Here is a 14,576-nt window from a genome sequence, read left to right as displayed (position 1 = left end):
GCCTCCCCCAGCTGGCATGCGTGGCTCATTGCATTTGGGCGCAAGCACAGGAAGGTGAGCTTGGCGCTTGGCTCCACCTTTGGCAGCTTTGCGAATTCCACGTGTTAGGTTGTGGAGGCGGAGGTCTCCAGCACCTCCATAAAGTGGCATTAATGGCCATCACACCTCCAGCGGCGATGCCTTCCTTGGTTGTGGCAATGGGTTATGGGTGGAGTAGACTCATGGTCACATGTGTGACTCGGTGGTGGCAGGGAAAGAGCCAGAGGGGTATTTTTAAAACTAAATTTTTTCAGGGACAGTCATCATTTATTGTTCAACCAGGGCCTCTCACCTTGAAGAGCAGGGCATGCTATGGCAGCCACAGGTGTCTCGGTATGCTGGGCCAATGGAGTTCTTTGTGCAGTGGGGTCATGGAGCATGTCACAGTTGGGGCTGGGATAGGAATGAGGATGGGGATGGTGGAGGAGTCTTTTAAAGACATCTCTATACCCTCCCCTCCTTCCTACTTAAACCCTCTGTGGGTTCTCCATTGTCCTCAGGGTACACTTTGACTTCCTCTTCCTGATGCAGGCCTGTCCCTGTCCATCTCCCACCCTCTTCTCTGCCAGTCTGCCCTCCTGTCTCCTGGAATGCCCCCTGTGCCATCCTGCCCCTTTGCACATGCTGTTCCCTCTGTCTAGACTGTCCTTTCACCTCTTTACCTGGCTCAGCCCTTCTGATCTGTCGAATCTTAGCTCAGGCATCATTTTCTTCCCAGCAGCCTTCATTCTGCGGGCTGGGCAGAGCCCCCCACTGGGCTCCCCTGCCCCCATATGCTCTTGTGTTCCTGGTGTCCTTGCCTTTGTCCACACCTACCTTCCCTACCAGAGTGGGATGCCTCACTCTTTTGCCTAAGCACTCCCAACACCTTGTCCCCCACTTCATTCTGTGTCTCCTCATGCTGCCCCCAAATCCCTCTGAGTCCATCCCCACCAATCTCCCCACCCCTATGTCCCCAGCTTCTCTGCTGACTCAGAGCTAGAGAAGGAGCAGTGGCTGGAGGCCATGCAGGGAGCCATCGCCGAGGCCCTGTCTACCTCGGAGGTGGCCGAGCGCATCTGGGCTGCAGCCCCCAACAGGTTCTGTGCTGACTGCGGGGCTCCTCAGCCTGACTGGGCCTCCATCAACCTCTGTGTTGTCATCTGCAAGCGCTGTGCAGGTGTGTGCATGGGGGTCGGGGTACCAGGCAGAGGCGTGGCAGGGTTGGCCAGTTGGGATGGCAGGTGTCCTATCTGGAGGAGGGCCTGGAGCGGAAACAGCAGTCAGAGAGCTGCTGTTGATGAGGCTTCTCCTGCACACCAGGGCTTTCCCCTGTGATTAGCCTTGAGTCCTTACATTGCCAGGCGGGGGTTCAACTTCTCCCATCACGGGTGGGGACACGGAGGCACAGGGAGAGGAAATGGCTTGTTCAGGGTCACCTGGCAAGTAAATGAGCCCAGATTTGAGCCCAGGCTTGTTGGGGTCTGGTGTTCCTCTCATGTCAGAAGAATAGGGGAGGCCAGGCAAGAGGAGTTGGCAGGGGCCAGGCAGGGCTTTGCATGCAGAGGGAGGAGCTGGTTTTTGTCTGGAGGGCGATGAGAGGCAGGGACATGGTCAGATTTGTGGGTCAGACTCTGGCTGGTGGGTGGAAGCTGAGTTAGAGGGGCGAGACTGGAGACCAGTGAGGAGGCTGCCATAGGATTTAGGAGAGGGAGGAGGAGGAAGCCTGGCCTGGGGAAGCCGTGAGCATTTGAGGGCTGTTGAGGATCTATGGAGGAAAACTCTCAATGACTGACTGGATGAGGAAGATGAAATGCGAGAGGGTCGGGCCCAAGGTTCATTCATCTGCTCAATCGAGGCCACTCATTCTGGCCACTGCGTGCCAGATGCTGGGGATTCTGTCCTCCTGGGAGCTGACATAGCCCAGGTGGTGGCTGTGGGCTGCTGGAGGTGGGGATCCAGGTGGAGGAGCAAGTCTGGGGAAGTGTGCTGGGGAGGCCCTCTCTGAGGAGGTGACATGCCAGCTGAAATCTGAATGGCAGGAAGGAGTGGCCATGAGGACATGGGTGATGACAGTCTGGGTAGAAAGATGATGGAGGGGAAGCAGGTAAGGAGTTGTGATCTAATTCTGGGAACCACTGGAGGGTGAAAGCAGGGATTAGAAGTCAGGGATTTGCATTTTAAAGAGATCACCTCTGGCAGGGCTGTGTTAAGAGTGGCCTGCAAGAGGCCAAGCATGGTTCCAGGGGGCCAGTTGCAGGGGGCTGGTGCAGGAGCCCAGGCAAGGATTACGGGGCTCAGTCCTGCCCTGTGGGGGAGCAAGAGTACACGGCTGGATTCCAGAGCTGCCAGCAGGCCTACCCCCTGGGGCCTGCCTGTGGCCTCTCATCCCTGCCTGTCTCAGTAGACACTGGGGGTGGGTAAGTGCTCCCGTGAAGGGGAGGGCCCAGGTGATTCTGGGTCTGGCCCTGTGTCTACAGGGGAGCACCGTGGCCTGGGCGCTGGCGTCTCCAAGGTGCGGAGCCTGAAGATGGACAGGAAGGTGTGGACAGAAACACTTATCGAGGTGGGGATGCCCCTGCTTGCCACCGATACTTGGGGTCTGCCCCATTCAACAGCTGTCTGGGTCTCCCAGCCCCCTCCCTATCTCAGTGACCGCAGCACCTTGGAGCTGGAAGAGACCCTTTGTGATAATCTAGTGGGTGAGGATTTCGGAAAAGCAATTTTTGACAAAGTCAGCAAACTGGCCAGTGAGCTAAGAATGTTTTTATAGTTTTAAAGTGTTATTATTATTTTTTTTTAAAAAGGAAGAAAATGCAGCAGAGACTGTACGTGTTCTGTAAAGCCTAAAATATTTACTATTTCGCCCTTTAGAGAAAGAATTTGCTAACTCCTGATCTAATTTCACTGTCATCCATTGAATAGATGTGTAAACTGAGGTCCTGGGCAGGGCTGTAATCTGCCTGAGATTACCCTGTAAATGCATATTGACCACCATCCCTGCCTCTTTCCATCCCACTTCTGGCTGACCCAGGGCCTTCTCCCCTACCTTGCACAGCCCCTCAGAGGCCCTCAGCCTTCATTTCATCTGAACTCACATGCACCAGTGGGTATATGTATGTATGCTGTGTGTGCACCCACGTGTACATTTATGCCCCTGTACTGGAAACTCCCAGGTACCCATATGTGGTAGATACAGGGGAGAACCTGCAATGGGAGGGTAGACCCAGGCTGCAGACTCCACAACACTTGGAGTGTCACATCCCTTTCTCACCTCCCCACGGTGTGTTTGGCACATAAGTGCTAAGGACTTTGCATATGTTAATTAACTGACTTTCAGAACAAGCCAGGAGTTAGGATTAGAATAACCAGTTTACAGCCTTGAAGCCCAGGGAGAGAAAATAACTTGCCGAAAGACACAGAGTGAATCAGTAGTGGCAGGGACTGTTCTGCTTTGTTCTGTGCTGTGACTCCAGCACCCCATACAGGACCTGACAAGGAGGCAAGGTGGGGGGCCTAGGAAATGGCTGTGGAATGAGGAGCCGGATGAAGGAAGGAACTGATTACCGAATGCTGGATCCCTGCACTCACCCAGAATCCACCCCCATCCCTCTTGCCCAGAGAGGAATGTCAGGGACAGGAGAGGTTTCCAAAATCCCTGCCCACCCCATTGGCTGACAGGTTAGGCACCCACCCCCAGCTATCATAGCCTCAGGAATGCAGAGCTCCAGATGTGGAACTGGGTGGGGCAGCAGCAAGGCCCCCGGGACCAGGTGCAAGGCCTGAGGTGTCCACCTGTCAGGCTGCTGACTCCCTGTCCTGTCACTGAGCCTGAGACTTAGGCTCAGAGCCCAGTACTGGTGGCAGGAGCATCCCCAGCCACCAGCAGGCCAGGCTGTCCTCACCTTCCCCATTGGGAAAGTGGGCAGATGGCCTGGCTCTCCCAGCCCCTTGCCTAACAACCTCAGAAACCAAGTTTCTGCCCGGCATGGCCCCTGGCTGTCAGCTGGCCTGTCTGACCTCCTGCACACCCCCGCAGCTCTTCTTACAGCTGGGGAATGGCGCTGGGAACCGCTTCTGGGCAGCCAACGTGCCCCCCAGTGAGGCCCTGCAGCCCAGCAGCAGCCCCAGCACCCGGCGGTGCCACCTGGAGGCCAAGTACCGTGAGGGCAAGTACCGCCGCTACCACCCGCTCTTTGGCAACCAGGAGGAGCTGGACAAGGTCAGGGCACTGCAGCTCTGGGGCCCCTTGGGACCACCCCCATCTTTCTGCTGCCCTGTTCCTCACACTGTCTTAACCCATCTCATCTACCAGCTCAGGGTGATGCCTTGGCATATGGGGAAACTGATGTTTGGAGGGCAGAAGGGCCCTGCCTAAGCCATGTGAAAAGTTCTGGCCATGCAGGGAGGAGCCAGGCCTGACCCTTGGGCCAAGGGCACGTCCCCAGCATCTGTCTGTCTCTCTCCCAAATCCTCAGTCTCCTGCACCCTGTCCTGTTGCTTCTGAATCCTGCTAAAAGGAGTGAACTTGATGGGGATGCTATTTCCTGTCAGGCTCATGAAAAACAGCTGGGCTGCTCCGACCCACCCCCATCCACACCCCACTCAAGATGAGGCCCCGTATGGGCCCCAGGCCCTGACAGGCTGGAAGCCAAGTCTTAGGCCCTGATCTGGCTCCGCCTGAGTGGGAGGCAGCCAGCTCCGAGGCAGGGGTATGCCATTTATGACCTCTGGTTGGCCTTCAGCCCCTCCCCCAAACTGCCCCTCCCAGGCAGACTCAGTCCAGCTAGAAGCCCGGTGGGAGTCAGGCCTCCACCTCCCAGGGACCCAGGCGTCCTGCTCCCAGCCCAACCCAGTCTAGCCTGCAAGCCAGAAGGGCGGCAACTCCCATTGGTTGGGAGGGCTGGGCAGGCGGTGAGGAATTCAAATGTGGGAGGAATTAGCTACAAAGAACCCCCCCTGCTCCTCCACAAGGCAGAAGGAGCTTGAGATCCTCTGGAGGCTCTGGCTGACTGGGCAGCTGTGTCCAGGCGGCCAGCAGGGGTGAGGCCCCGGGCAGCTGGGATCCCCTGGCCTCTGCTAGGCAGCCCCTGCTCACCCCTCCTCCCCTTGGCCTCTCTCTTCCCTCTCCTCTCTTTCTTCCTTCCTATTCTCTCTTTCAGTCTGAGGATGGACCGCTCCAGGCCTGGGTGACTCCTTCCTCTTCTTTCCTCTCCTCCCCTGTAGCCCCTTTCCCTGTGGGCCCCCCACTCTTGCTTGGGCTGACCCTCCCCTGCCTCTTCCTAGGCCCTGTGTGCTGCAGTCACCACCACAGACCTGGCTGAGACCCAGGCGCTCCTGGGCTGTGGGGCTGGGATCAACTGCTTCTCGGGGGACCCTGAGGCCCCCACGCCCCTGGCTCTTGCAGAGCAGGCAGGGCAGACGCTGCAGATGGAATTCCTTCGGAACAACCGGACCACAGGTGAGCGTGGCAGAGGGTGGGGGTCCACCAGGCTGTGCAGTGCCTGGTGGGGTTTGATTTACCTGCTGCTCTCAGGCCGTGATCGCAGCTCCTCAAGGGCCTGTGGTAAATCGTGTGTGAGCTGGGGGTGTGCTTGGGTTTGCACGTCAGTGTGTATTTGTACTGTGTATGCATGTTCCTCTGTGTCTGTGTCTCTGTGACTGTTGATGACTTCCCTGACTTGCAGTGTGGGCCCCTCAGGATGGCTGGCAGCTGTGCTGGTGTTTGTACCCTCTGAGCCCCCTGGATCTGTGTTTCTGGGGATGTTGAGAGCTTTGGAGTACATGTGTGTGCAGAGTGTGTCTGTGTTGCTGCGTGAGGGGTGCTGTGTTACATTTCTCCATGTGTGGGTCACCCACCTAGGCAGCCCTGTCTACTGCCCTGCTTGGGTGGAGCTCAATCCTGAACTTGGTTTGGGTACCATTGGCTCCCTCTTGGGGTGGGTGAGGAGGGGTCAGTGGGTTGAGCAGCACGGCTCGTGGCCCAGGCCTGGCCTCTGGGGCCACATCCCAGGACTGAGGGTAGAGCTCAATGGCTGGGGCTCTGGGCTCAGGGCCATGGGCTCTGGGCTCTGGGCTCTGGGCGGGGCACACTGGGCTGGAGAGAGCCCAGGTGTCCAGGGAGACACAGGAGACCACCCAGCTGGCTTGGACTTGGGGGCAGATCACCCCCCACCCCCACAGCACTGACCATGGGGAACAGGGCTGTAGTCAGGCTGCCACCTTGAGCTTCCCGCTGTCTGGGACAATCCTCTTTCCAGGGATTATTATTGAGTTTGCCCAATGCCCCCCTCGTGCCAGTGTGCCTGGCCTATGCCTCCAACCTGGAGAGTGGGGTGGGGCAGGAATCAGGGAGGCTTCCTGGAAGGGGAGGTGCTGGAACTGGGCCTTGGGAGTGGAGTGAATTTCCACAAGTTGGGAGAGGTGGAGAAACAGCCTGGACAAGACCCTGCAGGTAGGAGGGGGAGCTTGAGGCTGCCAGTTAGGGAGCTGGGGCTGATGATTCGAAAGTGAGCCTGGATGCCCAGGCCAAGTGGGAGTGAGGTGGGGACACCCTCTTGGGTGGCCAGCATGACCTGCCATCCTTTCCCCGCCTCCAAAGAGGTGCCTCGGCTGGACTCGATGAAGCCCCTGGAAAAGCACTACTCAGTTGTCCTGCCGACCGTGAGCCACAGTGGCTTCCTCTACAAGACCGCCTCTGCCAGCAAGCTGCTACAGGAACGCCGGGCCCGGGAAGGTGGGTGCCACCCCAGACCCTGCCTTGGCCCATGGCATCTGGTCATGGCTGCAGGGCTAGGGAAACCAGGGCTGGCCAGACTGGTGGACCCATGAGGCTGCCAAGTGGACTCTGGCAGAGTCACCCTAGAGGGCTTCCTGGATATAGTCTGTGGTACACAGTAGGTGCTTCCTAAATGATCCTGGTGGGAATGGGGGTAGTGCATGACACTGCAGAGCAGGTCACTGCCAGAGTTTCTTTGGACTAAATGAGCCTTTATTGAGCCCTACTGGATATGGGCTCTGCTGAGCATCTGGTAGTAAGAGCCTGTGGCTGGTAGGGAGTTTGAGGACTGAACGGAAAGCCCTTTCCCTCTGATCTCAGCCTTCCATTCACTCCCCAACTCAGAAGAAAATCCACAAGAGCCCGCACAGTTGGCCACCACCCCCATTACCTCTCTGAACCACCCCCCTAATCACTCTGCCGGTCTCCTCACTGTTTCTCAGACACGTCATCACCTACCAGGATCTTTGCCTGTGCTGTTCCCTCTGCCTGAAATGCATTCCCCCAGGTATCTGCATGGCCAGTCCCTCACTTCCGTCAGGACTCTGTTTCAGTATCACTCCTGCAGAGATGTCATCTCTGACTACCTTATGCAAAATAGCACCCCCCATCTCTCCCTTTACCCTTTTGAGATGGAATTTCGCTCTTGTTGCCCAGGCTGGAGTGCAATGGCGCGATCTTGGCTCACTGCAACCTCTGCCTCCCGGGTTCAAGCAATTCTCCTGCCTCAGCCTCCCGAGTAGCTGGGATTACAGGCATGTGCCTTCATGCCTGGCTAATTTAGTTAGTAGAGATGGGGTGTCACCATGTTGGTCAGGCTGCTCTCAAACTCCTGACCTCAGGTGATCTGCCCGCCTTGGCCTCCCAAAGTGCTGGGATTACAGGCGTGAGTCACCACGCCTGGCTACCCTGCATTTTCTTCACACCACTTACCTGGTACTCATTTGTCCATTAATGTACTTATCTATAGATTCTCTGTACCCCACTGGGACATAAACTCCTTTTGGCCACCACTGCCTGTAGCCCCCAGATCCTAGAACAGTAGCTAGCACACAGTGGGCACTTGGCAAATATCTGCAGAATGAAGGGTGACTCAGGCAGAGCTGGTGCTCCTGGAGGGAGCCCATCCGCGAGGACAGGCCTGAGGACACATTGCCCTCAAAGAGCAAATGTCAGGCCCTCACAGACAGGATGAGAGACAGAGTCTGCTGTGGGAACATTGTGAGGTCATTGCTGACAACATCCCTCAGCACCTCCTGCATGCTCTCCTACGGGGACAAAGCCCTCCAACTCCCAAAGATTTCTTTGGAACTCCATGCTGTTCACAACCTCATTGCCCCAGGTCTGCCTCCCTCTGCCTGATAATGTCATTTATGTAACAACTGCCTGAGTCGTCCTTTTTGTCCTGGATGCCAGGAAGCTCTGAGCCACTGTAAAGCTCAGTGCTGTGAACAGTACAAGCCTGCATGGCCATGGCAGCCTATCCTTTCCAGTATCTTTCCTGGTCCAGATTCCCATTTCTGTTTCTTTCATGGGACCTTGCCAGTCTCTCAGAGCCATTGTAGCAGGAGGCAGAGTACAGAGTGATAGGTGCTTCTGGAAAAGGAGGTTGGGGCATAGAAGGCTTCCTGTGACATTCAGGTGGTGGGTAGAGGGGACAAGGTTTGCAAAAGCTGGGAGTGCTGGGTAGGGATGTGTGTGTCCAGGAGTGACAGAGAGGCAGCTAGAGAGATGGGCAGGGGTAGACCTGACAGGGCCTTGAATGGCAGGCTGAGGGGCACAGAGTCTGTCCTGAGGACCATGGAATGGTTTTGGTTAGAGGAAGGATGGGGTCTGATTTTAGCTAGATCACTCTGGGATTTTGGAAGGGGCTGCTGCAGAGGCCTGGGAGAGAGGATGACTTGTGGGCTGGCTGGCGTGGTGGGGATGCAGAGAGGTGGATGGATTTGGGGAAAACTTGAGAGAATGAAGAGCTCATGGGTCAGATGGGAGCAGGAGCCCCGGGAGGATGCAGAGGTGGTTTTCAGGTGGTGGGGGGCTCTCTGATGGCTCCCCTGCCCAAATCCTTCCCAGAGTTCAGCCGGCGCTGGTGTGTCCTTGGTGATGGGGTCCTGAGCTACTTTGAGAATGAGCGGGCAGTGACCCCCAATGGAGAGATTCGGGCCAGTGAGATTGTGTGCCTGGCAGTGCCCCCTCCTGACACCCATGGGTGAGTACTCCTGGGCAAATCAGAATGTGGTTGCTATAAAGTACAATCCCCCACTGGGGAGACAGGGAAATAGGCCCAGAGAAGGGGAGGACCTCCCCAGGGTCACACAGCAAACGGAGGCTGCACAAGGGCCGACTCCGGTCTCTTGAGGCCCCAGCCCAAGACTTTTCCACCACCTCTTAGGGGACCAGAGTAAGGACAAGCGCCAAGGCAGTGCGGAGGGGGCAGAGGATGGTGGTTGATGGTGCGGGTTGGGGGTGGGCCCATGCTGGATGAGGTGGGCCTGAGTCCTGGCCTGTGTATTTGCAGCTTTGAGCACACCTTTGAGGTGTACACGGAGGGAGAACGGCTGTACCTGTTTGGGCTGGAGAGTGCGGAGCAGGCTCATGAGTGGGTCAAGTGTATTGCTAAGGTGGGCCTGGGGTAGCAGGGCGGGTGTAAGGGTGTCTGACTGGGGAAGGTGGGGCCTCCTGGCCAATCCCATGTATCCCAGCTCCCCCGTCTAGAGAGCAGAAGCTAGATGCAGGGCAGCAGACATGGAGCAGGCCTGTCCCACCAAGGGCCTACTGTAATCTGCAGCCATCTGTGGAGTTGGTCAGACCTATCCTAGCTCTGCAGAAGAAGGGCTGTGGGCCTTGCACTCCATAGGTGCTCAATAAGTGTTTAACAGTGAATGACAGTCAGAGCCATCTTAGGATGGACAGTGCGGCCTCCAGGGGGGTGTGCTCCTCGTTCCTGGAGGCGAGCAAGCAGAGGCTGGAGGGAAGAGGCAGGGAGGCCACCAGGAGAGCTCTGCCTCGGGGACTAGAGCCAGGTGCCTGTGGGGTCCCCTGTGCTGTGAGAGCCTGTGACTTTTTATCATTCACTTGTCTGTTGATCAGTTGTCTTGTGCGCCTCCTGAGAGTCAGCCCTCGGAGACCTGGGGACTTAGATGAACCAGGCTTAGTCCTAGCTCTTCAGTAGCTCCCATGTGGGTGGGGGAGACAGCTCCTCTGCGGGTGGAGTTCAGGCGGCAGCAGCAGTGTAACCAGTGCCACAACAGAGGGCAAGAATGCTTTGGTGCTGTGGGGGCCCAGAGAAGGGCCCTCCAGAAGGTGTCTGGGAAGGCTTTCCAGAGGCGGGCACATCTGAGTGGGTATGAAGTGGGGCATGGTACCCAAGTTCCATCACTGGGCTTGGTTCTGCCTTGGGGAAGAGAAGAGAAGGCAGCTGGGTGGGAAGAGGGCACCTGCCTGTAAGCCAAGGAGCTGGGGCATTGGGGCAGGCAGTGCCGTTGGCTGATGTTGTCTCCCCCGGCGCCTCTCTGCCAGGCATTCGTGCCTCCCCTAGCCGAGGATCTGCTGGCCCGGGATTTTGAGCGGCTCGGACGCCTACCCTACAAAGCTGGCCTGAGCCTACAGCGGGCCCAGGAGGGCTGGTTCTCTCTCAGTGGCTCGGAACTCCGCGCTGTCTTCCCGGAGGGGCCCTGCGAAGAGCCGCTGCAACTACGGAAACTGCAGGAGCTTTGTGCGTGGACCAGACCTGGGCCCCCAGCCTCCAGAGCACCCTATCCTGGGCTCCCAGGCCCCCAGCCCTTGCCTGGAAATCTGAACTCTGCCTGGCCTGGCCAGAGCCGCCATCCTGCCCTCTCATGTCCTTGGGGTGCATCTCAGCCACCCCATACGTTGGTGGGCGGGTCTCAAGGGTGTGTGTGTGCTCAGAGAGGGAGGGAATAGGTTGGGGATCAGGAGCAAGACCTAGGCCTCACCTTGACTAACCCTCCACAGCCATCCAGGGGGACAGTGAGAACCAGGTGCTGGTGCTGGTGGAGCGAAGGAGGTGAGCCACGGCCTCCCTGAGGAGCTCTGAGAAGCCTGGAGCAGTCTGATGGGCCTGGGGACAGGGTGGGATAGGTGTAGGCCCCTCAGTGACTGACTGTCCCTGGCCCAGGACACTGTACATACAGGGCGAGCGGCGGCTGGACTTCATGGGTTGGCTGGGGGCCATCCAGAAAGCAGCTGCCAGCATGGGGGACACGCTGTCGGAGCAGCAGCTTGGGGACTCGGATATCCCGGTGATCGTGTACCGCTGTGTGGACTACATCACGCAGTGCGGTGAGCCCTGCCCCTGGGGTGCCAGCCCCGCCCCTCCCGGAGCCGCCTACCGCCCCAGAGCTGCGTGGCCCCGCCCCATGACGCAATGCCTCAGGCCCCGAACGCTTGGCCCCGCCCCTCCCTAGGCCTGACCTCGGAGGGCATCTACCGCAAGTGTGGGCAGACATCGAAGACACAGCGGCTGCTGGAGAGCCTGCGGCAGGATGCGCGCTCTGTACACCTCAAGGAGGGCGAGCAGCACGTGGATGATGTTTCATCGGCGCTCAAGCGCTTCCTGCGCGACCTGCCTGATGGGCTCTTCACTCGCGCCCAGCGCCTAGCCTGGCTGGAGGCCTCAGGTGGGCCCTGCAGCCTGTGCCCAGCCTCCTCCTCCTCCACCCATCCATCCGGACTCCTGCGCCCTTCCCTTGTGGCACTTGCACTAGGCTCCCCCTAACCCACAGGCTCCAGTTGCCCGCCTCTGCTTCTCATTCCCATCTCCACTCCATACAGAGCCAGGGGCCCTGGAAGACTGAGAGTTCCTTACCCTGGTTGAATGCCTGGCCTGCATTGACTTGGAGGGCACAGGGACTGCTGTCACCCACCATGAGAGGCAGAGCAGCCCGGGCGGGGTGGGGGGAAGATAGTTACAGGGGGTTTCTGACTTGGTTTATCTTTCCCACCCAGAGATTGAGGACGAGGAGGAGAAGGTCTCCAGGTACCGAGAGCTGCTGGTGCGGCTGCCCCCTGTCAACCGGGCCACAGTGAAGGCCCTTATCAGCCACCTGTACTGGTGAGGGACGATATCATTGTGAAACTCTGGGGGGATGGGATGAAGGTTCTTCTACCCCCACCCTGGCTGACTACCCTCCTCTGGGAGCCAGCTGGGCTTTTGCACCAAGTGCTGACTGTGATCTGCCCTAACATTGGGTATTTGTAGAGCAGGGGTCCCCAACCCCCAGGCCACAGACCAGTACAGGTTCGTGGCCTGTTAGGAACCAGGCTGCACAGCAGGAGGTGAGTGGTGGGTGAACAAGCGTTACTGCCTGAGCTCTGCCTCCTGTCAGATCAGCCACGGCATTAGATTCTCAAAGGATCGGAACTCTATTGTGAACTGCGCATGGGAGGTGGCGCGCTCCTTATGAGAATCTAATGCCTCTGAAACCATCCCCTGCCCCCCAGCCCTGTCCTTGGAAAAATTGTCTTCCATGAAACCAATCCCTTGTGCCAGAACTGTTGGGGACCACTGTTCTAGAGGATTTTTCCAATTGGGGCCAGGGTACCTTGGCTGGATCTCCCAGCTTCCCAGTCCTGCTCCTACCAGCACCCAAGATATGGCCAGAAAAACTGTTCCTACCCTGTTAAATAGTGGTCCCCTCTGACCAGACCAGTCTTGGACCTGTCAGAAATTAACAGGGTGAGATGGGAAGCTCTGGCCTGACTCCTCACTCAAAGCCCTCCTCCTCCCCTCTCCAGTGTTCAGTGCTTCTCAGACACGAACCAGATGAACGTGCACAACCTGGCAATTGTGTTTGGGCCCACGCTCTTCCAGACAGATGGGCAGGACTACAAGGCTGGCCGTGTGGTGGAAGACCTCATTAACCACTATGTGGTGGTGTTTAGTGTGCGTCCCTGGCCAGTGGGCAGTGGAGGGCAGGGGTGAGCCTTCCAGATGGCGGTGACCACCTGTCCCTGCCTCTCGCCCCTTCCCAGGTGGATGAGGAAGAGCTCAGGAAGCAGCGGGAGGAGATCACTGCCATTGTGAAGATGCGCGTGGCTGGCACTGCCAGTGGGACCCAGGTGAAGGCTGGAGCCTGGGTGGGGGGCTTGGGCTTGCCACCTGCACCCGTTTCCTAGGCCTCCAGCTGAGCCCTGTCTGCCTGCAGCATGCCGGTGACTTCATCTGCACAGTGTATCTGGAGGAGAAGAAGGCAGAGACTGAGCAGCATATCAAGGTAGGTGCTGGGACCTAGAAGCCAAGGGGCTAGAGAATCAGGCTGGGCCAGGCACAGGCTCAGATGGCCAGGGGAGCAGTGCTTCTACCCCAAGGAGAGGACCAGTTTGGGACCTGTATCTGGCTGGTGCTGGGGCCTGCTCCTAAGAACCACTCAGAAATACCCCTCTCTATCCCAGGACTCCAGAAGGGCCTGAGAAGGATGGGCTCAGGCTCTGAGTCACATAGCAAGGTTGTGGCAGAGCAGGGGCTAGGCACAGGTAGGCTAATCTCCTCCTTGGTCCTTGCAGATCCCAGCATCCATGACTGCTGAGGAGCTCACCCTGGAGATCCTGGATCGCCGGAATGTGGGCATCAGGGAGAAGGACTATTGGACCTGCTTTGAGGTCAACGAGAGGGAGGAGGCAGGTGAGTGACCTTGGGCTTGTGCAGGGTGTGGTATGGCTTGTCTTGTCTCAGCTGTAGCCCCAGTCTGTCCTCCCCTACCCTGCACATGAGGACGGATGGTGAAAAGGGCTTTGATGACGTGTTGCTGTCACACTGATCTCTGTGACGGTGGTGATAGGGTGCTGGCAGGGATTGAAGTTATGCCTGTCATGTGGCTGATAGAAGGTGTCAGTGACAATGGTGATGGTTGAGGTGAGAAAGGTATTTTATGGTAAAGGTGGTCTTGATGGCAGTGGAGGATGAGGCTGTATCTGTTCATTTGTTTTACTGTATTTGTTGAGTGCCAGGCACTGGGCTAGGGAGCCACACACACAGCCCCTATCCTCGTGGGGTTAGTCTCGTGTGGGATGGAGGCATTAGTCTAATGATCATACCAATAAACGTTCAACTACAGATGCATTAACTGCTGTGGAGGAAAGACCCATGGCATTGCCAGGTCTTCCCCGAGCCAGGATGGGAAGGAAGAGTAGGGGTTACTTGATGAAGAAGGCAAAAGCCCTGTGGTGGGCAGAGGCACAGCCCTTTCAAGGAGACTAGGGCAGTGAGGGGCTGGTGACATGGGTGGGGCTGGAGATCGAGGCAGAGGCAGCCATGCAGGGCCTAGCAGCAATGCAAGACCATCGGAGCGTTAGTGAGTGGGAGTTTAAGAAGATTGCTACTCACTGATGGGTGGGGAGAGGGAAATTAGAGCACACTTTGAAGGCCATGGTTTAGTCCAAGGGGAAGGCGGTAATGTGGGCTGGGGTGGCAGCAGTGGAGGTGGACGGAGCAGAGAGATTCGACGTGTGGATTGGGAGCGGGAGGAGGGTTGGTTTCTGGGTTGAGCAGCCTGGCAGGTGGTGGTGGGTGTTTCTCTGATGGGGCCACAGGGGAGGGTAGGCAGGGAGGTGGGGGGTGGAGAGCATGGGCATGGTTTTGCACATGTTGAATTTGAGCAGCTTTGGTCACAGCCAGGTGTGTCAAGCCTGAAGCCTGGTCATGGGAAGGGTGGTCGTGATGGTGGTGTTTTGTGTCGCGGCACTTGCAGACGGTTGGAGTGGACAGGGGATGTGTAGGTGATATGTGCCCATCTGCCAGCCTTTGGTGGCATCGGGCCAC

General features: G+C 57.7%; 1 protein-coding gene across 10 annotated transcripts in view; it reads left to right on the top strand.

Moving 5' to 3' along the window:
• The window catches only part of ARAP1 (ArfGAP with RhoGAP domain, ankyrin repeat and PH domain 1), a 67,479-nt gene that overhangs the window by 44,133 nt on the left and 8,770 nt on the right, over nt 1-14,576 (top strand). For 8 of the 10 annotated variants that reach the window (XM_063728195.1, XM_063728196.1, XM_063728194.1 and 5 more), the window contains 16 exons: nt 999-1,198; nt 2,499-2,584; nt 4,058-4,240; nt 5,305-5,479; nt 6,620-6,754; nt 8,870-9,005; nt 9,315-9,417; nt 10,316-10,511; nt 10,772-10,823; nt 10,935-11,098; nt 11,224-11,436; nt 11,765-11,870; nt 12,554-12,701; nt 12,791-12,877; nt 12,964-13,032; nt 13,322-13,439. In XM_063728195.1, the coding sequence (XP_063584265.1) occupies nt 999-1,198; nt 2,499-2,584; nt 4,058-4,240; nt 5,305-5,479; nt 6,620-6,754; nt 8,870-9,005; nt 9,315-9,417; nt 10,316-10,511; nt 10,772-10,823; nt 10,935-11,098; nt 11,224-11,436; nt 11,765-11,870; nt 12,554-12,701; nt 12,791-12,877; nt 12,964-13,032; nt 13,322-13,439 (2,171 nt within the window). The remainder of the gene's footprint in view (nt 1-998; nt 1,199-2,498; nt 2,585-4,057; nt 4,241-5,304; nt 5,480-6,619; nt 6,755-8,869; nt 9,006-9,314; nt 9,418-10,315; nt 10,512-10,771; nt 10,824-10,934; nt 11,099-11,223; nt 11,437-11,764; nt 11,871-12,553; nt 12,702-12,790; nt 12,878-12,963; nt 13,033-13,321; nt 13,440-14,576) is intronic. The other 2 variants (XM_054526009.1, XM_063728197.1) reach the window with 1 other exon arrangement.

Source organism: Pongo abelii, chromosome 9 (genome assembly GCF_028885655.2).
Source record: "Pongo abelii isolate AG06213 chromosome 9, NHGRI_mPonAbe1-v2.0_pri, whole genome shotgun sequence".
NCBI classification, from domain to species: Eukaryota; Metazoa; Chordata; class Mammalia; order Primates; family Hominidae; genus Pongo; species Pongo abelii.
This window is presented reverse-complemented; position numbering and strand designations above follow the sequence as displayed.